The sequence below is a fragment of the Ursus americanus genome, chromosome 1 (genome assembly GCF_024610735.1).
Source record: "Ursus americanus isolate L20-20 chromosome 1, mUrsAme1.1.p, whole genome shotgun sequence".
In the NCBI taxonomy this organism is placed as follows: Eukaryota; Metazoa; Chordata; class Mammalia; order Carnivora; family Ursidae; genus Ursus; species Ursus americanus.
Genome location: NC_142127.1, coordinates 107,031,246 through 107,053,088, shown reverse-complemented (window position 1 = coordinate 107,053,088; position 21,843 = coordinate 107,031,246). Strand labels below are relative to the sequence as shown.

Below are 21,843 nucleotides of genomic sequence, written 5' to 3'. Positions count from 1 at the left end.
GTCCTGCTGCCCAAGGCCTTGTGCACACTTGGGGGCATTAGAGGCTCTGGGACAGGTTCTCCCTCTGACACAGTAGGAGGCTCAGTGGGGTTGGTGATCCTTTCTTGATCCGCTTGGACTAAGGGGTTTCATCGAAGAGCTGGCTGGGATTGACTTTGGAAAGGTGTGTGAGCTATCTCAGAAGAGACCTTCAGGAATTGGTCTTCTCTTACGTGACACTAGGTGCAGGGTGGGAATTGCTCCTGACAGGACTGTGGCTGGAGGGGACATGGGCAGTGACCACACTTTACAGACTTGAGTGGCTGTCACCAGGCACTGAAGATTTGCCCTGTCCAGAAAAGCAGGAGGGCTGATCAGTGGGAGCCCACAGAAGAGGGTGTGAACGTAGTCGGTCATGTGGAGAAGCTAGATTATTAGGGGGCGGATGGCTGTGCGTTTTAGGAAGTGACATAGCATGACCTGGAGCGGGAGGCTGTTGAGATGCAAGGTCAGCAGGTAAAAGAGCAGGTGCAGCCCAAGTAGGAGTTCTGAGCGAGTAGGGCATGGTGGACACCTGGGTCCTGGATTCACTGTTGAACAGTGGTGTTCAGGTGAACAGGAGAACGCCTCCATCTTGTGCATAGACTGGCTAAGTGTGCACAGGCCAGACACTTGGCATCCCAGGGAGCGCTCACCTTTTGCACCTTGTCAAAATGCACGTGTGGGTGTGCTACTCTGAAACCTTGATTTCACGGAAAAGCCTTAATCTTTAGAACTTGTGGGTTAGAATTGTTGGAGGCAGATTCTTAAAGTTGTCTTGGTCAGTTTGTCTCCGCTTTTCTCCCTTTGTCTTGGTACATAGCAGTGTCTGGTGGGATTTGGGCCCCCAAGAGGCCAGAGCTTCTCTGGCTTGTGGAACTTTACCCGTGTGATTCAAACCCTGCATTAGAGACTTTTTTTTAAGTCCTGAAATGCTGCTGGATAATGAGCCCCTTTTAAATCCAGAGTCTAGTGGTACACCCCTGGTTGCCACAAACGGTCTTCCTAGCTTCTGAATTATGTGTCTCATGGGCAAGAATTTGGGGATGTTATTCTTCAGTTAGGTAGTAGGTATTCTTGTTACTGTTGTTGATTCTCCCGTCTTGGACACCTACCTTACCCCATCATAAAGTCCACCTCATTGCACTTTACTGAGTGTGTGTGGTGTTTGTGTGAAGTGGCAGGTAACCTACCTGGAAGCCTCACTATCCCAAAGTCCCCAAGGCAAGATGACCCACACCCTCTTACTTCACAGAGTAGTTCTTGGTCCTCCCCAGACGGCCTTTGAAGGTCCTTCCAACCCTGCTATTTTATGGCCTGGTTTCTAAATCCCCAGTGGATTAGAAGGGACCGAAGGACTTTTACAGGATAACAGCGAGAACAAAGTAACTACAAAATACACAGAGAGCTCATAAAGACAGTAGCTCTCAGTCACCCTAAAGAGCTCAGGAGCCCCCGAGGTTCGCATTCTGTTGTGTACCATAGTACAGTATCACAGAATCTTTTTCCTTCTGGCTCAGCAGTGAGAGATTAAGAGGAGTACAGGAGAAATTACTGAACCATGCAGGAGAACCAGCCATCAATTTTTAAGGATTTTACTTCAGAATGGTTAAATTTAAAGGTTTCGACATTAAGGGATCGCTCCCTCAGTTTCAGGGAAAAGTTGCCCTCTAAAAGTTCTGGATGGTTTAGATTTTACTGTGATAGATTTTGTTTGAAGCTAATAGCCTGGGGGCAGAGCTCCTTTTTTCTCCCCCAAGAAATTTGTCTAAATATTAGTATTAATAAGCAAAGTGTAGGTAACGTTTTGCCCTCTTCTGGTGGGGAGGTAAAACGATCTGGGTTATAGAATGCAGATAAGTAACTTCTCTCTGATTTTCTTCTTGTTTGCCCTCCCTTCCTGTCCCACACCAGCAAAAACTGGCAGGCTGACAGAGGCGGCCTCAGGACGGACTCTCTGGCTACTGACCATTTTGCTGGTAAGTGTGACTGTCCTTTCTGAAGGTTTCCTGTTCCTGGGCTGTACGTGTACCTTCTTTCGTTATGTTTCATTCTTAAGTTTCTAGTGGCTCAGAGAGACCTGAGCCGTGTCCGTGTGTGCCCTTCAGATGTGTCATCTGGCTTCCACCTAGTTTTAGGCCTTTTCTCTCTTAAATGTGAATTATGTTTGTTCAGGAATCTCTGAGTTTGGATCTTGCTTCTCTTGAGGAATACAGAGCTTAATTTTCTTGAACTTGGGAAGTGGTCTCCCTGAGCTGTAAAAATTATGCAAAAACTCACTTTTATTATATAATTGGCTCTCTTAATGCTTTTTTGCCATGGTGGTAGAAAAAGACACTTGGTGCATAGTGGTGTGAAAAAAGTGGGTTCTTCCTCATCGCAGTAGCGTGGAGCTCACCTAGAGTTGAAGGGAGGAAGCAAACACTCCTGCCTCAGGGCTGAGTGAGCCCAAGTCCCACTGAGTACCTGGCACTCAGGATTGGGGTCTGGAGGCAGAGACTACTTGGTTCCTTCCCTGAACCAAGGAACTGTGTGCCCTTGGGCTGGGTTCCACCTGCTCTGAGTGCCCTCTGACCCCTGAGAGCTAGGACATGAGAGAATAACCCACCAGCACATGTCAGAGGCACTTAATCGCCTGCTTCTTGCTGTTACATTGTTGCCAGGGAGGGCTGAGTGGCTGCTCTTTGCGCCCTTGCCCCCCCCCCGGGGGGGGGGCATTGCCAGGCTGTGTGGTGCGCTGGGCCTTGCTGACTGTGCCCGCGGTGCCCGCCATCCTTACAGAAGGGGGCTGATTGCTTCTTGTAGCAGCTCTCACGTGATGTATCTTGTAAGCATCAGGAGGCATGTGGATTAACAAAATAACTGAGATAGCTGTTAGGAGAACCTTCCAGAGGTTGGTCTGCAGGCTGTCTCTGCAGCCCCTGGACATTGTAGGATTGGAGCTCTCAGCTGGAGCCTCTGGCTCCTCAGAGCGGAGAGTTGTCGGAGGACCCTCCTTCACTTGCGTTTTTCCTTTCATCATTTGCTGAAAGTTTGGTTATCATCTTGTATCAGAGCTTGTAAGTGAAGAAAATGGTGTGGTTTGCTGGTGAAACAGAATTAAACCTTTGGCTAAAACTCTAAGCCTGACGGGTTGGCTGTGCCTTGACTCTGCCTCTGACCTTCCCTCCTGCTTCAGCAGCTCACCCGGATTGTGCGTAGGCCCGAGACCAGCCATGAGCTCCGTTGCAGTTTTGACCCAGGAGAGCTTTGCCGAACACCGAAGTGGGCTGGTTCCACAGCAGATCAAAGGTGACCACCCTTTTGTGCTCATATTCTCACTTTGAGACACCGCTCCTTCCCAATCTTTGTCCAACCTTATGGCCTTTGAGAAGTGCCTTTTGGGACTGTAGGTGTGGGGTGGAGCCTGGGCTCCCACTTCTCAACCTGCTCTGTTTTGTGCTGTGGGCGCTGCCCTGGTGTGCGGGGGTGGATCTGGGCAGGAGTGATACCCTTCTGGATACAGAAGGGTTTGCAGTGTGGACCACTTCCTGGAAAGCTAGTGGTTTTGATCATTGGTAATTAAAATGAGATTCTTTTCCAAAATTACTGTTCCCCAGTTGTGCTGAACTAAAATCCTTCAAAATCTGGCATATATTTACAAGAACAGGGTAACTTCATTTGAAGGCTAAATTTTCATCTGTAATCTTTCATCTGTAGGTAGATTGTATAAAATTTTCAGGTGAAAGAGTAGATTAACTGAATCAACTGTCAGTTCTTAAGTTTAACTAAAATTAAAAATTCACTTTGTCAGTTACACTGGCTGTGTTTTAAGTGCTCGTTTCTAGGGCAGTGGAGACCCAAAGACTGCAGAGTGCCTGCCATGTTGACTCTTTCTACCTGATGCAGCAGCCCTGTAGAGTCTGCATTTCTAGATGAGGGAAGTAGGGCTCTGACGGGCTCCAGCTGCTGTCAGCACTGAGTCTGTATTGGTGTCCTGGGATAGCACAGCCACTTGGCCAGAAGCGGTGAACCCCGAGTTGGACGCAGGCCTGTCTGATTCCAAAGGTCATCTCCCTGCTCTGTGTGCACATCCATTCACAGTGGTTTTTATTGGGCCCTGCCATTGCTGGGGCATTTGGGGTGATCCGAAAGACTCACACTCCTGTTTTCATGGAGCTGTGGTTATTGGGACCAAAATGTGAATGATTAGGGCACTGTGGGCATGGGAGCGATTAATGCTCTGGGGCCTGATTTCTGCAAGGCTGTTGCTCCTGTGAAGGGGGGGCGCGGGGGTTGAGACAGCAGCTCCCGCAAGGGTTCTTTTCAGTACTGTGTGCTACAGTGGGAAGCCGGCTGGAGTCGGCCTCACCGGTGGCTCTCACAGGCAGCGCTGAGCAACATTACTGTGTTCTGCACATTTAAGGGCTGGTTATATGCCGGGGATTGTCATAGTTGTGGTTTTTTTAAGCACAGGATCAGAAGGGTCTAGGGCCTGAATTTTTATGGTAAGGCCTGTTTTCACGGGGCTCACCACATTCAGGGACGAGTGGGGCATCTGGTGTCTGAACGGACCACTCACAGGGGAGGCTGCCTACACGGGCAGGGTACTTGCCAGCAAGGTCAGAGGCTGCCTCTCCAGGCCACGTGCCGAACCTGAGGGCGTGCTGGGCATGGGGACCTCCTGGAGCCCTTTCCTATCACTGAATGAAGGGATTGGGGGGCAGGGTGTCACTCAAGCAATTAATGTTCTGTGTCTCTTCTTTCTTGACATTAAAACTCTCCAAGTGTTTTTTTGTCCAGTGTTGAAAACATGTGCTTCCTTTCCATTTATGTTGGCTGGTCCAGTTGCTACTTTAAATTCAGAAGAGGAGAGTGACCCTCCAACCTACAAAGATGCCTTTCCTCCGCTCCCAGAGAAATCAGCTTGCTTGGAAAATGCCCAGGAGCCTGCTGGCGCCTGGGGTAACAAGATCCGGCCCATCAAAGCTTCTGTCATCACTCAGGTAGAAACTCTGTTCTTTCTTTACCTGGTCCTCCAAGTAGGAAGTGGTAGCATCTGATGGAATGGGTTTTGAGCACACACAAGTGAGCGTGCTTTGGGCATGGAAGTGGGGGAGGCTTTCAGAGCAGACGCACCCCCACTCCTGGGGAAGCTGGCTCATGCTCAACGTGTAACCCCCAACGCTCGGAAGGAACAGGCCCCATAGGTTCTTCAGTCTGCTGCAGCCCAGCCTCTGCTCCCAGCTGCTGAATGTGGCTCTCCACGTCGCCAGCCCCAGCAAGAACTTGTCTGTCTTCTCTGTCTTCTCTCCCACCGTATCAAAGCAAGTCTTCTCCTTTGGGCACACAGCTCCCCATTTTCTTGGGGTCATGAGATCAAAGAAAGCCATCTCTCTGCTACCTTAACGTGAGATATTGGCGAGCAAAGCACTTCTCTCTGTGTGAACGCATGTTGGGTACTGGCTGCTGATTATCTACCAGCTGTGTGCTGAGACGTCCCCTTCCCTGAACCCGAGATTCCTAACCCGTTGCTTCCTAGATCTTTCCATCTTTCTGGTGGCTGAGATGGGACTGGTGTCTCCTCAGTCTTCCTGATCTTGTGAACTACACCACGTTCTACTTAGGGGTTCAGACCCAAGACCAGGACTCATTTGGGTTCCTCCTGCTTCCACCCTTGCCTCTGTTCACTCCCTTGTCCAGAGAGCTGCTGGAGTGAAGCTGAGTCATCAGTTAGCATATATCCTTCTGCCTGAACCCTGCTTTGTTGCCTTCTCCTCTTGCTGCAGAATGGTTAGAGGAACCCGGCCCCTTCCTTTCTCCCGCTTGGACTGCACCCCACTGTGCTCTTACTGCTCCCCTGCCTACCCCTGTTCATTGCCCTCACCCTTTTGCTCTGGCACACCTCTGAGCGTGGTTGTTCTTGGTGTCTCCCTGTCCATGAGCCCCTCTCCCTCCCTTTCTGTCACCTCCACTGCACTCGGCTGGCACCCGATGCTTCCGTGCTGTCCATTGTGTCAGGGAGGCGCTCTCTTCACTGGAGCGCCAGCCTCCTGCCCTTAGGTGCTTTCTGCCCGCCCCTCCACCCCTGCCTCTCTGGCTCTGGAGTAGGGGTGAGGAGAGGAGTGGGGATACTTAATGAGGGAATGAACTCAGTCTCCTTACTCTGCGTAGTCAGTGCCTAGACACTCACATGCTCTCCCATCTCTTGATCTCTTCACTTTCCCTTCTTGACCTTTCCTGAGCAGGTGTTCCACGTACCCCTGGAGGAGAGAAAATACAAGGACATGAACCAGTTTGGAGAAGGTGAACAAGCAAAAATCTGCGTGGAGATCATGCAGAGGACGGGCGCCCATCTGGAGCTGTCTCTCGCCAAAGACCAGGGCCTCTCCATCATGGTGTCAGGGAAGCTGGACGCCGTCATGAAAGCCCGGAAGGACATTGTCGCTAGACTGCAGACTCAGGTGGGTACCTCCAGCCTCGTCCTCCTGAGTGGGCGTACCGTGTATGAAGCCCAACAGACACGGCTCTGGCTTCGTCAGACCCTTCCCTCCCCGGACCCCACGTTCAGGCCTCCCGGCATTTTTACCTGAAAAAACACTGGACACCTACCGTTTTTGCTATTTGGGTGAATGGACTGAAAGATTAGGGCTTGTCCCAGAGGTTGAGACACTCAGAGAAGCCAGGCTGCTGGATGGTAGAATGAGGACACCACCACAGGTCACTCATTCCTAGGGCAGGGCCCAAGAGTCAGCACCTTGCTGTTTACACGTAATAAATAAGTAAACCTGTGATGCGTTTCTCTATACACACCATCACGTCAAGATTAAGGGAAATGCAGAAAATCTTATTAAAATGTCTTGTGACAGGGGTGCCTGTCTGGCTCAGTCAATAGAGTACAACTCTTGATCTTGGGGTGGTAAGCTCAAACCCTATGTTGGGTAGAGAGTACTTAAAAATATAATCTTTAAAAAAAAAAAAGAAATGGGGCTCCTCTCCACCTGACACTGATTGTCTGTGAGCTCACTGGGGAGCTACCTCCAGAATGTGGTGGCTGGAGGATGGGGCCCCGTGGGGCAGGAGCCAGGGACTCAACAGGGGGAGAGGATTTGTCCTGTCCTGTCCAAGCTCTTTCTCACTTGGTCGTACAGGGACTTGGGAGCGTCTCTAACCTCCCACTAGCTTCAGGGAATGAAATCATTAAGTGTAGGCAATTGGAAATGTGTGTCCATTGCTTCGCGTTGTGGCTGGTGCGTAATAAGCTCTCAGACTTGTGCTTTTTACTAGTTGGTGAATATTTGAGCATTTTGTGATTGAACACTGGGTAGGGAGGAGACCTGAACCACTTCACTCCACTCCTCTCCCCACCCCCCCACCATCATTACTTTAAAGCAAATCCCAGATACATTATTCACTTGCAGATAATTCAGAGTGTGCCCCCCCCCTTTTTGTAAAGTGTTTGTTTTTGGTTTTTTTTTTAATTTGAGAACGAGTGAGAGTGGGAGAGATCACAGAGGGAGAGGGAGAAGCAGGCTCCACACTGAGCAGGGAACCCGATACGGGACTCAATCCCAGGACCCTGAGATCATGACCTGAGCCAGAGGCAGACGCTTCACCAACTGAGCCACCCAGGCACCTCTGTTTTGTTGTTGTTGTTGTGTTTTTTAATGTAATCTATCAGGCTGGTAACTCACTTATTAATAGTAATTTCTGGATATATCCATATTCAACCTGGTCTATTTATGGACTTCTCTCATTATCTACAGATGTCTTCCTGAGTTGACTTGTTTAAATTGGCACCCAAACAAGGCCTGCCTGCTGTGCGTGTTGGGCTCCTCAGCAGTGCCCTCCCCTCCTTAATGCCTTTGGTTTTTTGGGACAAGCAGGTGTTTGCTTTGTCTCTCTGTCCATCACCAGTTTCCTGTAAACTGGTGGTTCCGTCCCAGGGCTTGGTGACTTTAACGTTCAGCTTGCTTGTCTGGCAGGGAAACTTGTGGGTGGTTCTGTGTAGTAGCTGTTGATTCCAAGACGGATCACTAGACCCGGGAGTCTTCAGCAAATCCAGCCATTAATAACGTTCCTGGTCATTCTTTTGCGTAGCGGTTGTATCATCTCCTGATGACAGCCAGAATTCATCGCTGAGTGGATGGCGGCTTTCTAGCCACTGAGCCCCGAATTAGTTGGTGTTCTTGTGAAGAGCTGTCCTTGCCGATCGCTCAGTCAGTGTTGAGACTCCATTGGCGCTCTGGCGTCTCCTCTGGGATCCATGAATCTTCGTGTCATTTTGAACTTTTGATGTGTTCATTAGTTGTTGGACACTGGGACTCCCTTCGGGTTGGCACCCTGCAGCGTTCTGGGGTGACCATTCATGTCCACCATTTCCTAATCTCTAACATGGGGAGTTTCGAGCTGACCGTGGTCACAGACCTAATGTCAGCTGTTCATCCAGGAACTCTTCACCTTTTTGGTAGGGCGCTGCATGAGTGCAAACTGGTAGTTGTAATGAAGACGAAAGAAAGGTGATGGAGTTTTATAGTCACTTGAAGGAATGTATGCTCTCATCTTGAGATATAGTTGGGTTGGTACAAAGTCAGAGCTGTGTAATAAGGTTTGGTCAGAGACAGCCTCTGCACCCTGTCCCTGCCTCCCCTGCCAGCTGGCCATTCATAGTCTTTGACTGACCCTTCCCTTGTTGGGGTTTGAGAGTAGAAGCAGGAGATGACTCGGCGTAGTAAACCCTGTCCTGCACCTTGTTTTTCCTGCATATTTTCCAGAGCTGTCTGCGTATCAGCAAGTACTGGCTTTGCTCCTTTGTGCGGCTGCGAGATGCCTGTGGGCGTGCCGTAATTCATTCAAGCATTCCTGTTGGTGGGCATTTGGGTGCCTTCCCGACTTTTCTGTTAGAAATCATGTCGCAATGAAAACCTTGTGTGTAAAGATTTCCTGTTTCACCCGGTGTGTCTCAAGATCCATTTCTTGGCAGTGAGACGCCTGGGTCGGAGGGCAGCACATAGGTAATTTTGCAGTAGCTGCGAGCCCCGTCCCTCAGTGCTGGGCATTGTCTGCACTCCCCTGCGCTTCCCCCACAGCCTTGCCGCTCCCGTCAAAGCCTTGGGCTTCTGTCTGGAAGGTAGCTGAGTGTACTTTTAATTTGGATTTTTCAGATGAACAGGACTGAGTGTCTTTTTAACGTCGAAGGGCGGTTTGCATGTTTTTCTGTGCACTACCTTGTCTTTGGCGTTTCCTATCAAGTTAGTTGTCCACGTGCTCAGTAGAGGAGGTCCTTAAAAACCCTGCACCTTACAAACCATGTTTCCCACTTCGCGATTTGTTTTTTGATCTTGGTGTGTTTTGCTATGTGACTTTTTATTCTAGTGCAGTCAAATTTCATTACTCTTTTTGTTCTTTTGAGTCCTTATTAGGAAAATTTGTTTCACTTCCAGGTTGTAAGAAACCTAATCTTTTCTCTGGTGCCTGGAAGGGGGGCTCTTCCGTTTCAGTTCCTGATGAGTTTGGGATTTCTCGTGAACAGTGCGAGGTACAGACCCACTTTTGTCCTTCTCCAGACGTCTGTTAGGTTGCCATCCCCAGTTTCAAGAGTTTTCCCCCAGTGATGTGATTGGATGTTTTTATGAAGTCCAAAGTTTTCATGTGAACTCGGTTCTTTGCATGGGTTTTCAGTTCCCACTGTGTACGAGTGTTCTGTTCTCATGTCGTGGTTTTATATTTGTATCTAGTACAGTTGTCACCACCCCTCCTGTACTGTCTTTTCAGGATTTTCCTGCCCCATTCTTTTTCGTTCTACCATGCTAACTTTATAATCTACTTTTTGCTCAGAATTGCATTAGATATTTTAAGGAGTGTTTTGTGATTTCTGACGCACATATCCTACCTCTTTCTTTTGTTGGGTTGTCTCTCTTTGTGTGTGTGTGTGTGTGTGTGTGTCTCTCTCTCTCTCTCTCTCTCCTTTCCTGTTGGAATGGCCATTCTTTCCCATGACATCTTCTAAGCGGTTGCTGATTTGAGTTAAAGTTGTTGAAGCTAGATTCTAGTTTTCTTCTCCCTGTTACAGACATCAAAAGTTTTAAGTTGTGGGTTCCGGGGAGTGCAGGCCTGTGTTCTTTCTTGTCCCATCTTTGTGCCTCCTTTGCTTCCTCGGGTCTCCTTCTGTGGGGACACGCTCCCATGGGGGTCCAGCCTCAGCGGGCGCTCCCCTCAGCACAACTCCAAGTACAGGCTGAGCTGGGTGTGTGTGTTTGGTCATGTTAAAAAAATATTTTTATTTTGCACATTTTTAATCATGAATAGATTAAATTTTGTGGAGGTGATCGCTTCATTTTTCTTAGGTGTAACAATATGATGAATCACATAAATTGATTTCCTAAGATTGAACCACTTTTGTAGTAAACAGTATTCAAACAGAATGTGTGAGTTGCCTGTCTGTCTTTCTGTGCTAGTTGGGAAGTGAGGACATTTTTTATTGCCTCTGTGATGCAAGCTAACATTTTTGTTTAGAACGTTAAGTGGTCTGCTGTAAGCTTGTGTCCCTGGCTGGCCTGTGTGTCCGCTACACCGGTGCTGGGAGCGCCAACACTTCCCTTTTTTAAAGTCTTCCTGGAGGCCACTTTCTGCAGAGTCAGGAAGACTGGGAGCCTCCGTCCTCCTCCTTGCTCTCCGTGACCTCAGGAAGTTGCTTGATTTCTAGCAGTTGGACTCATTGGATAAAGGCTTTGGAGTATTTCTGTTGTATTTCATCAGACAAGTTGTCTATTTTAACTGGTTGTAAAAGAGATAGAAGAGTTTATTAGGGGATACAGGGCTTATGTCTGGAGAAAAAAAAATAGCCTGGGCCTCCAGAAACAAATCAGTCTGGTTAGGCAGTGTGTACCTGCTTTCCTGTCACATCCTGGGATAGTGTTAGCACTCATGAGAGGAGAAAACAAGACAGCATTCTTGAATATTCCTGTTCTCGTGATGGCTCACTGGGCTGAGAGGATGTTGAACAAGTAATTAATTACCCCTAAGTAATTATGACAGCTGAGGGTGTGACGTGGGGCCTTGGGAATGTACCGCGCTTGAACTTTTCCTAGCCTTGGGGTCAGGGTAAGCTTCCCCAAGAACATGATGTTTAACTTAAGGCTGTTCCGAGGGATGGGTTGGAGGCTGGCTAGGCAAGAATGGCATTTCAGCCGTAGAGAATATCATGGAGAAATAGGCTTTTTCATAACCTACAAGCATTGTTGTTTCCTTTGATTCTCTTCCTGTTGTAGGCCTCAGCGACTGTTGCCATTCCCAAAGAACACCACCGCTTTGTTATTGGCAAAAATGGAGAGAAACTGCAAGACTTGGAACTCAAAACTGCAACCAAAATCCAGATCCCACGCCCAGATGACGCCAGCAATCAGATCAGGATCACCGGTACCAAAGAAGGCATTGAGAAAGCTCGCCATGAAGTCCTTCTCATCTCCGCTGAGCAGGTGGGGCCAGCTGAGGGCATGGGGTGTGTGCACTGGCCTCGGCCCCAGAGCTGCACCCTCATGGATGTGTCCTTTACTTTCCAGGACAAACGTGCTGTCGAGAGGCTGGAAGTGGAGAAGGCGTTCCACCCCTTCATCGCCGGGCCTTATAACCGACTTGTTGGTGAGATCATGCAGGAGACAGGGACGCGCATCAACATCCCCCCACCCAGTGTGAACCGGACAGAAATCGTCTTCACCGGAGAGAAGGAGCAGTTGGCTCAGGCTGTGGCTCGCATCAAGAAGATTTACGAGGAGAAGGTAGCGGTTGGGAAGAGCGCGTGGGGACTGTCAGTGGAGGTGTGGCTGAGGCCTAACCCTGCCCTCTTCCTCTTGTGCCCAGAGGAGTTCAGTTTCCAGTCCGTTAGGCGGTAGGGCTGCTGGGCAGGGAAAGAGTGGCCAGAGGTCTGAGCTAGATGGCTGCGCTCCCGCAGGGCCGGGTGCAGCACCTGAGCTGGTCGTGGCTCTGAGTTAGCGGCTAGCTGGCAGCTCACCCTGCGGGCTGTGAGCTCTGAACCTTGTTCTTTGAGGTGTGGAGGGAACTTGGGGTCTTCACCTCTTTGAAGTTGCCGTCTTCAGTCTGGGCAAGCTTAACTTCTCAGGTGATTCTTATGAGGAGAAAACCCAGTCCCGCTTGCTCAGTGGAGTTTCTGGGGGTGGGCTGTTTCCCGTCTTCACTTGCTGGGGCTCACAGAGTGTAGTCCAGGGCTCTGATATTGCTCCGTCCCTTTTTGGTGACGGCGTTCTGTCCCCACCTGTTCCTCCCAGGCCCTTCCCTCTGACACCCTTACGGTACTCTTCCTTAGAAAAAGAAGACCACAACTATCGCCGTGGAGGTGAAGAAATCCCAGCACAAGTATGTCATCGGGCCCAAGGGCAATTCCTTACAGGAGATCCTGGAAAGAACGGGAGTTTCTGTAGAGATCCCACCCTCAGACAGCATCTCGGAGACTGTGATACTTCGAGGAGAGCCTGAAAAGCTAGGGCAGGCACTGACTGAAGTCTATGCCAAGGTAACTGCCTTCAGGAGTGAATCCCAGCTGCTGCTTGTAGGGCTGGACTCCCAAATGGCGTTTCTGGGGCCCCGGGGCCATGTTGGGCGGGGAGCACGCTCACGGAGTCTGGACTGCACAGCCCACTGCTCTGCTTCCTGGTTTCCTAGGCCAACAGTTTTACTGTGTCGTCCGTCTCTGCTCCCTCCTGGCTTCACCGGTTCATCATCGGCAAGAAAGGGCAGAATCTGGCCAAAATCACTCAGCAGATGCCCAAGGTGAGGAGGCGTTGGGAATTTGTTACTCTGAGTTCTTCTTGGCTTTTGTCCTCCCGTTTCTGACATTTGGTTTCTTGCTGTTTACTCTGTGGACGGCCCTGAAGATCGGGGCACATTGTGTGTGACAGTTGCCACAGTTAGCTGAGGAAGAGCAAAATAAATTTTTAAAAATATCTCTGTCAATCTTTTGATCTTTTTAACCAGAGACCGTGTGTATGGTTGGGTTTCATGACTATTTTAGCAGACGTCTCCTTTGTCTGATATGGCACAGTAACTTCCCATAGTTCCATCTGTGTTCTTGGAAGAGCAGACGTGTGCACAGCTCGTGTGAAGCGTGGAGTGACGGCCTCTTCATGCTTTCTCTCTCTGTCCTTGACATTTCCCCACTTTTCCAGAGACCACCGCGGCTCTCAGTGAAGGCGCACAGGGTGGCTTGCCAGAGAACACCTCCACCGTACTGTCCTCCTGTTCACACTTGGTTTCCAGCTGACTGCTCAGTCCTTTTGCTTTCCCAGCCTCCGAGCCCTGGTTCACACGGATGTGGTGGCTTCAGGGGGCTGCTCTCCCTGACTGCCCATGTCCGTGTTGCCTTCTCGCCTGGTGTATTGTAGATGAGGACAGGGCTGGCTCGCCTGTGGACCACCTTGGGCAGCTGTACACCAGTTAAAACCCCATCTCTGATATTTGTCTCATTTCTCACTCGAGCAAATAAGAGTGCGCCTGGGGGCACCTATGGGCCTCAGTCAGTTGAGCGTCCCACTCTTGATTTCAGCTCAGATCATGATCTCAGGGTCGTGGGATAGAGCCCTACGTTGGGCTCCTTGCTGAGCTGCTTAAGATTCTCTCTTCCTGGGGCGCCTGGATGGCACAGTGGTTAATCGTCTGCCTTCGGCTCAGGGCGTGATCCCGGCGTTGCGGGATCGAGTCCCACATCAGGCTCTTCTGCTATGAGCCTGCTTCTTCCTCTCCCACTCCCCCTGCTTGTGTTCCCTCTCTCGCTGGCTGTCTTTCTCTGTCGAATAAATAAATAAAATCTTTAAAAAAAAAAAAAAAAAGATTCTCTCTTCCTCTCCCTCTGCTCCACCCCCCACTTGGGTACATGCATGTGTGCTCGCTTTCTCTCAAAAATTAATAAGAGAAGAGTGGGCCCGTAACAGTGAAAGTAGTACAGGGAATGGGGGGACAGTTGGTGCCGGTGTGCTTTCAGTCCGTGGTTTTGCTGTTAGGTGCATCGTGGAGGATTTCACAGTTCCCATGTCTGCTGAAGAAAGAGGATTAGACCACAATGTTCAGAACAGAGTAATGGGAGTCCCCCAGCCACCCCCTTCAGCGTTGTGGGGAGTCTGTGGACATGCGTTTATGTAAAGCAGCTGGGATTGGCCGCTGCCTCCGCAGAGCACCCGCGGCTCTGAGAGGGCACTGCCTGTGCCGCTTCGACCTTCTCTTTCCTGATTCTGCTGTGGTAGGTGCACATCGAGTTCACAGAGGGGGAGGACAAGATCACCCTGGAAGGCCCCACAGAGGACGTAAACGTGGCCCAGGAACAGATCGAAGCCATGGTCAAAGATTTGGTAAGGTGCCCCTTTGCACGTTCTGGGTTCCGCTGAAGCCTGGGCATAGCCAGGATGTCCTTGCTTGCCTGTCACACATCACGTGGCTGGGTGGGCCCTGGGACAGACAAAGCTGGCTAAGTCCGGGAGGGTCACGGATAGAAGGGTCTTTCAAGGGGGCCAGAAGGACAATATTGGAACAGTGGCTGACAGTTAAGTAACAAAGGCGACAGCTGCCAGTTTGTGGACTTGGGTTGTGGTTGCGTGTCTGGGACTGTGGCACATGCCATGGCCTTGAGAGCTTGAATCCATTCTGTTCTCCTCCTGCAGATTAACCGGATGGACTACGTGGAGATCAACGTGGACCACAAGTTCCACAGACACCTCATTGGGAAGAGTGGGGCCAACAGTGAGTGGGGCTGATGGCATGGAGGGTGACCGTGGTGGGAGAAAGTCAGTTCCTGACTGGGTGTCCTCGTCTTCTCCTTGGGCTGTGCTTGGTCTGGAGACCTGGGACCTTGACCAGCCAGGTCAGAGGCCACGGTGAAGGCACACCTGAGCCCTATGGGGCGACATCCCTGGCTTTGCAGTCCTCGTGGTGTCACTGCTGCACAGTCCCTTGGTGGGGCTCCCCCAGGAGCAAGAAAGGCCAGGGCTCACGTGCATGTCTTTTTGGCGCAGGGAGGGGTCATCTGGGCACATAGTAACCCTGCGGCCCAGGTGAGCTCTGTCAGACCAGGCGTGTGGGTGCGATTTGTGGGAAGTGTGCTGAGGGCGTGCTCTGCCCAGGTGGAGAGCGTCTTCTAAAACCCCAGCTCGCCTGTGAGGCCACCACACACATCACGGTGTGCTCCCTGTCCCTGTGTATCACCTGCAGTGGAAACTGAGAGGGTAGCACACAGCCCAGCCTGGGTCCATCCCGGAGTTGCAGGGAACCCACCTGTAGAGGCAGGATGCCCTGAGAGTGTGTTCCCTTTGTTTTTTGCCCACTGTGGTCCAGTTTTTGTTTGTAATGAGTGTGAGCTCGTCAGCTGTGCTGTATCTGGTGTCAGTCTTGTGTCCTTGGGGACGTTACACAATGGTAGTGACAGTCTGCGGACACAGCGTCCATGCAAGTTCTTAGCGGTGCTTCCTTGTACCTGCTTCTCAAACCACGCACACACTGTAACTTGCTTTCGTTTGTTTCTGTTTTGATTAATGGTACAGTGTCTTTTTTTAAAGAAGGTAAGGAAATGTGGCTCTGACATTCATTTCTGATGACTGCTCCCTAGAAGTGTGAGGCCACCAGAGTGGTTCACATTATGTCCAATCTGTTTTTGGTTTCATTCCCCCCCCCCACCCCGCCGTTTCTTTAATGATCCAAAGTCTCCTGCCCGGCTTCTGAGTCCTTGGCTCTCGTTGTCTCTGCCATGTGCTCATGACGCCCCTCGGTGACCCCTATGGAGCATGCTCAAAGTGCTGGTCTTGTTTTCCGGGATAAGGCCTCTCCAGGGTGTGGGGACATGGGTCTCTAACTGCACACACTGGGCTCTGTCCAAAGAAGGTGACAGAAAAAGTGTTTTCAATTTGCAAAGGCAATGAAGCGCTCAATTTGGATCTGAGCTGATGGCGGACTCTCTCCAGGCAGCAGTGTGGCCTCCATGGAGCCCTAAGGTGGTCATTGGGGTGTTCTTGTCCTCAGTTAATGTAAAGCCTTCTGATTTTTAGTGGTTTCTATTTTTGGTTTTTTGAGAGTAATTTTGTGACATGAGAACAGTGGTTCAGTTCCCAAACTTGTTTCCACATTAGAAAAACCTGGGATCTTTATCAGTGGAATAGAATAAAGAACCCAGAAATGGACCCTCAACTTTATGGTCTACTAATCTTTCACAAATCAGGAAAGAATATCCAACGGAAAAAAGACATTCTCTTCACAAATGGTGTTGGAAAAATTGGATAGCCACATGCAGAAGAATCAAACTAGACCATTTCCTTAGACCATACACAAAAATAGACTCAAAATGGATGAAAGACCTAAAGGTGAGACAGGAATCCATCAAAATCCTAGAGAACACAGGCAGCAACCACTGTGACCTCAGCCGCAGCTGCTTCTTGCTAGACACGTCTCCAAAGGCAGGGAAACAAAGGCAAAATTGAACTATTGGGACTTCATCAAGATAAAAACTTCTGCACAGCAAAGGAAAACAGTTGACAAAACCAAAAGACCACCAACAGAATGGGAGAAGACATCTGCAAATATCTTATCAGATAAAGGGCAAGTATCCAAAATCTATAAAGAACTTATCAAACTCAACACCCAAAGAATAAGTAATCGAATCAAGAAATGGACAGAAGACATGAACAGACATTTCTCCAAAGAAGACATACAAATGGCTGGGCCGCCTGGGTGGCTCAGTTGGTGAAGCGTCTGCCATTGGCTCAGGTCATGATCCCAGGGTCCTGAGATTGAGCCCCACGTCAGGCTCCCTGCTCAGCAGGAGGCTGCTTCTGCCTCTGCCTCTGCCCCCACTCATGCTTGTGCTCTATCTCGCTCCCTCAAAGAAAAAAAGAAAATCTTAAAAAAAAACAACAACCATACAAATGGCCAACAGACATGAAAAAATGTTCAACATTGGGTGGCATCAGTCGAATTCAAATAAAACCACAATGTGTTACCACCTCACACCAGTCAGAATAGCAGATGTTGGTGAGGATGCAGAGAAAGGAGAACCCCCTTACGTTGTCTATGGGAATGCAAGCTGGTGCAGCCACTCTAGAAAACAGTGTGGAGGTTCCTGAAGAAATTAAAAATAGAGCTACCCTAAGACCCAGCAATTGCACTACTAGGTATTTATCCAAAGGATACAAGCATAATGATCCGAAGGGACACCTGCACCCCAATGTTTAGAGCAGCAGTGTCCACAATAGCCAAACTGTGGAAAGAGCCCACATGTACATTGACAGATGAACGGATGAAGAGGATGTGGTGTATATACATACAATGGAATATTACACAGGCATCACAAAAATCTTGCCATTTGCAACGATGTGGATGGAACTGGGAGGTATTATGCTAAGCGAAATAAGTCAGTCAGAGAAAGACGGTTATCATGATCTTCACTCACATGTGGAATTTAAGAAACAAAACAGGAGCATAGGGGAAGGGAGGGAAAAAATAAGACAAAATCAGAGGGAGACAAACCATAAGAGACTCTTAGTAGGAAATAAACTGAAGATTGCTGGAGGGGAGGGGGTGGGAGGATGGGGTAACTGGGTGATGCGTTAAGGAGGACACATGATGGAATGAGCACTGGGTGTTACATAAGACTGATGAATCACCGAACTCTACCTCTGAAACTAATAATACACTATGTGTTAGTTAATTGAATTTAAATTTTAAGAAGCTTTCTAATACTTCAAAGTGCTCTTGGTGAAAATAGTAGTTATGAATGAATGTAACTCTTTGATATCACGTAATCAGATGTGTCAACTGCATATTTTAGTAAACTGTCATTTTCCAGATGATCAATACATGAGTAAAAGATCCAAAGTAAGAAAAAAAAAAAAAAAAAGAAAGAAACAGCTGTGATCTTGTAAGTATTCTAAAGCCTCAGCCATGCGCCAGACCCGCGGAGCCTCATCCACTGAGCGGCCCCAGCCGTCAGTCACGTGACGCTGTCAGGGTGATGCTGGCGAGGCTGATCCCGGCGGAGACCGTAATCAGCTCTTTGGAGAGAGTGGAGAGGCTTGCTTTGGTGGCCTAATCACCCTCTTTGCTTGTGGGGTGACTGATGAGGTTATTTGGGGCTTTGGCCGTGTTCTGCCAGGTTGTTAGTCACTGGTGGAACATAGTAGATTCTGAGTCCAAAATATGTTTCCTTTTGTATTCTTCAGTAAACAGAATCAAAGACCAGTACAAGGTGTCCGTGCGCATCCCTCCTGACAGTGAGAAGAGCAGCCTGATTCGCATCGAGGGGGACCCGCAGGGTGTGCAGCAGGCCAAGCGGGAGCTGCTGGAGCTCGCCTCCCGGATGGTAAGGCCCGCGGCCAGGTCCCACCAGGAAGGAGCCTGCGTCCCTGTCTGCTGGGTGCCTCTGTGGAGTAGCCTGATTTTCCCCCACAGCTCTGAGGAATGGGAATCACCCAGCCTAGGAGTGGCTCTGACCTGCTGGGGCCCAGGCGCTGTGCCAGCAAGGTGCTGGGGTTCTGCAGCAGGGTTTCAGCCTTGGCCTACCCGGGTCTGTGATGCTTAAGGTACCAATTCTTAAAAGCACCCAGGTGACTCCCACGTGCACCTGGGGTTGAAAATTCCTGCTGTGTGGTTGTCTGCAACTCTGGGGGTTGGAGGGTGGGGGCCCGGGCCCTGTTCCTGGGCTAAGCTGTCGGCATAGGGGTGTCTTTCTGGATTGTGTGAGTCCGACACAGATAACCATGCAGCAGTGATTCTCCATTTTGGCTGCATGTAGGGGTCACTGGGGTGCCTTTCAGAGTCCAGAGGAGTTAACTACTACATGAGTGATTGTAGCTTAGCATAGACAACATGCAGAACGTCAGGAAAGCCTCGGGCAGGGCAATGCATGTGCCTCATTAGGGCAGGGAGCGAGTCCCCCCATGTCTGCTGGCACCAGTGCCCAAGCCTGGAGCCTCCTCACCTCAGAGGCCCCCTTTTGACAGTAGGCTTTCCCTTGTCCTCAGCTGCAAGCCAGCACGTGCAGCCTCCCACCGTTGCCTGGCTATCCCTGAGCTCACTGCTCCACCGAGGGTCCCGGCGCTCCCGATTGAGCTAGCTCTCCTCCCGTCTGGCCAAGGCCGCTCGGACTGGGGTGTCTTGTGCCTGTGCTGGACTCCTGAACCCTTGTTGCTCTGTCAAGCTGGTGCCAGTCTGATCCAGAACCCCCTGGCTGACTGACAGTGCGCTTTCCTCCATCCTGACTCCGCTTATTCTTTTGTATTTCTTGTGACATTTTAGTGAGGCCTGGAGGAGGCTGAGAATCGTGCAAGTTAAACTACTTTTTCTTAATTATCCACACCAGGCAGTGGTCTGAACCACACCGTGTTCAGGACCACCGCCTGTTCTGCAGAGTATTACGCCTCATGGTCTTTGGTTCTTAACACAGACGCGCTAAGTGAGCGGCTTGGGCGGTGAAGGCTGCTTGAAGGGTCCCCACTCGGTTGTTGAATCGTACTTCCTTCCGGAGAGTAACGCCCAGCCTGTGTTGTTGCAGAGAGCGGGTTTTGTGTGTGGGTGCTGTCTCCTGGCTGCTGACTCCCAGGGATGCCACAGGGCAGCGCTGTGCTCCCCAGGCTCCCCGGAGCCTCCTGCCATAATGTCGTCTACTTGAACTGTGTGTTTAGGAAAACGAGCGCACCAAGGATCTGATCATTGAGCAGAGATTCCATCGCACAATCATTGGGCAGAAGGGTGAACGGATCCGTGAAATTCGTGACAAATTCCCAGAGGTAAAGGTTTCCCGGCGGCATCCTTCGGCCCTCTAGGAGTGATTGATCGGCACTTACAGATAGATATTCAGTATTTTAGAGTCTAGTCTTAACCAATAACTGAACTTGAATTTGTGATGATTGTTCCAGGTTATCATCAACTTTCCAGACCCAGCACAAAAGAGTGATATTGTTCAACTCAGAGGGCCCAAGAATGAGGTGGAAAAATGCACCAAGTACATGCAGAAGATGGTGGCAGATCTGGTAGGGCTGTTTCCCGTCCTGTGGTGGTCGTGCTGTGGTGGCAGAGGCCTGGGGGCGTCGCCTCAGAACCCCTGCTTCAGGGGCGCACTCGGGCACTGGCTGGTCTGCCATTGACGGAGGGGCGCCGTCGTCTTCACCCAGGTGTTTGGACTGGCCGACAGCGGTTAGGACCTCAGTGTTCTGTGGAATTCCAGTGGGGTGCCGGGCTCCTTGTTGCCTTACGGGGTCTTCAGATATCCGGATGAGTGGTGCCACCCAGTGAGGAGAGAGATTTGCAGGCGGTGTGGGGAGCCATTTGTTGATTTGCTGTTTTCTTAAGCTGGCAAGGGGACCGGCAGTTTGGAAAGTGCCGAGGGAGTTATTGATGGGAAGGCTGCAGGTGGTCTCATGCTTCTGTGGCTTCTCATTGGGCCTGGACTGAGCTCGCCACTGCCTGGGATCGCTGACGGGTGCGTTTCTGGCACCGAGCTCATTCACACTGCCACAGCGTGGCGGGATTCCTGAGAGTGGCAGAGTCTGTGTGTTCTGGGCTCGCTTCTCTCAGCCTGGGGGTCAGGACCCCCTCCTACCCAGAGTTTCCTTTGAGGGCACCTGAAACAATTGCTTCTGGATTATGGAACTGGCAGTGAACAGGTGGGACGTTCTGTGGGGAGCCACTTTTTATAAAGGTGGCTTTGCATCAGTCGACAGTGGCGTGCCAGGTTAGCTCATTGTTGGGTAAGTTAACCCCCCATCTAAAGGTCAGAGGTCCTGGTGGGAGAAAAGCAGGATTCAAGTGCGTGTTTTCATACTCCCTCATGGATGAACGGACATGTCACTGTCCGGCATGATGGCTAATGGTGCCACCCCTTTTGTTTTTAAGGTGGAAAACAGCTATTCAATTTCTGTTCCCATCTTCAAACAATTTCACAAGAACATCATTGGGAAAGGAGGCGCAAACATTAAAAAGGTGACCGGCCAGCTTGTCCCCTGAATCTTGGCTCCCCTTGGCCTGCCCCCAAAGCCCTTTGCCATTCTGGCTTAATGTTGAAGGAGGGAGCCTTAATTTCCATCCCTGGGCTCCAGGTGTCTCAACTGGGACGTCCGTTCCCATGGTCCCCTGTCTCCTTGTAGATTCGGGAAGAGAGCAACACTAAGATCGACCTTCCAGCAGAGAACAGCAATTCAGAGACCATCATCATCACAGGCAAGCGAGCCAACTGTGAGGCCGCCCGGAGCCGCATCCTGTCCATCCAGAAAGACCTGGTAATGGGGTACTGTGGGGCAGGGCGCGAGCCGGGCTCCCCGAGGTCGTGTGTCCTCAGCTCTTCCCACAGCAGTGCAGGCCTGTGGCCGGCCTCCTGCCACCCACCTGGGGCCATGCTTACTACCACACCTGGGCAGTGGCACTGGATTTGAGTGCTTGGAAATCAGGACAATCTTTTTTTTTTTTTCTTCAATTTTTGAAAAATTAATGTAAGAAACTGCATGTCTAAAGTACGCAGATTGGTAAGTTTAGACCTATGTTGTACATGCATGGAATCTCCATAGTCAGGATAATGAGCCTATCCAGCACCCTGGAGATGTTCTCGTGCCCCTTTTCAGCACCTCCCTCTGTCCTGCCAGCCCCTGCCCCCCACTCTGCCTGTGTCCAGCCCTTCACCTGCTTTCAGCCACGGGGGATTGTTGAGTGTCCTGCATCCCGTACACAAGAAATCATGGTGTTTGCTCTTCCAGCTCCAGCTGCTCTCACTTGGAACAGCTACGTTGAGATGTGTCCATGTTGTCCCGTGTGTCACTGGGTTTTGTTTCATTGACGGGTGATAGGTCTCTGCATGCACAGGTCATG

General features: G+C 50.3%; 1 protein-coding gene across 7 annotated transcripts in view; it reads left to right on the top strand.

The window, feature by feature from the left end:
• HDLBP (high density lipoprotein binding protein) overlaps positions 1–21,843 on the top strand; it is a 71,377-nt gene that overhangs the window by 34,241 nt on the left and 15,293 nt on the right. For 4 of the 7 annotated variants that reach the window (XM_045795860.2, XM_045795862.2, XM_087865113.1 and 1 more), the window contains exons 2-16: positions 1,933–1,997; positions 3,197–3,309; positions 4,846–5,003; positions 6,246–6,461; positions 11,268–11,474; positions 11,559–11,774; positions 12,320–12,526; positions 12,676–12,783; positions 14,250–14,354; positions 14,664–14,742; positions 18,207–18,346; positions 19,668–19,772; positions 19,902–20,015; positions 20,878–20,964; positions 21,129–21,260. In XM_045795860.2, coding sequence (XP_045651816.1) covers positions 3,234–3,309; positions 4,846–5,003; positions 6,246–6,461; positions 11,268–11,474; positions 11,559–11,774; positions 12,320–12,526; positions 12,676–12,783; positions 14,250–14,354; positions 14,664–14,742; positions 18,207–18,346; positions 19,668–19,772; positions 19,902–20,015; positions 20,878–20,964; positions 21,129–21,260 — 1,950 coding nt within the window. In that variant the 5' untranslated portion in view covers positions 1,933–1,997; positions 3,197–3,233. The remainder of the gene's footprint in view (positions 1–1,932; positions 1,998–3,196; positions 3,310–4,845; positions 5,004–6,245; positions 6,462–11,267; positions 11,475–11,558; positions 11,775–12,319; positions 12,527–12,675; positions 12,784–14,249; positions 14,355–14,663; positions 14,743–18,206; positions 18,347–19,667; positions 19,773–19,901; positions 20,016–20,877; positions 20,965–21,128; positions 21,261–21,843) is intronic. The other 3 variants (XM_045795863.2, XM_045795865.2, XM_045795864.2) reach the window with 1 other exon arrangement.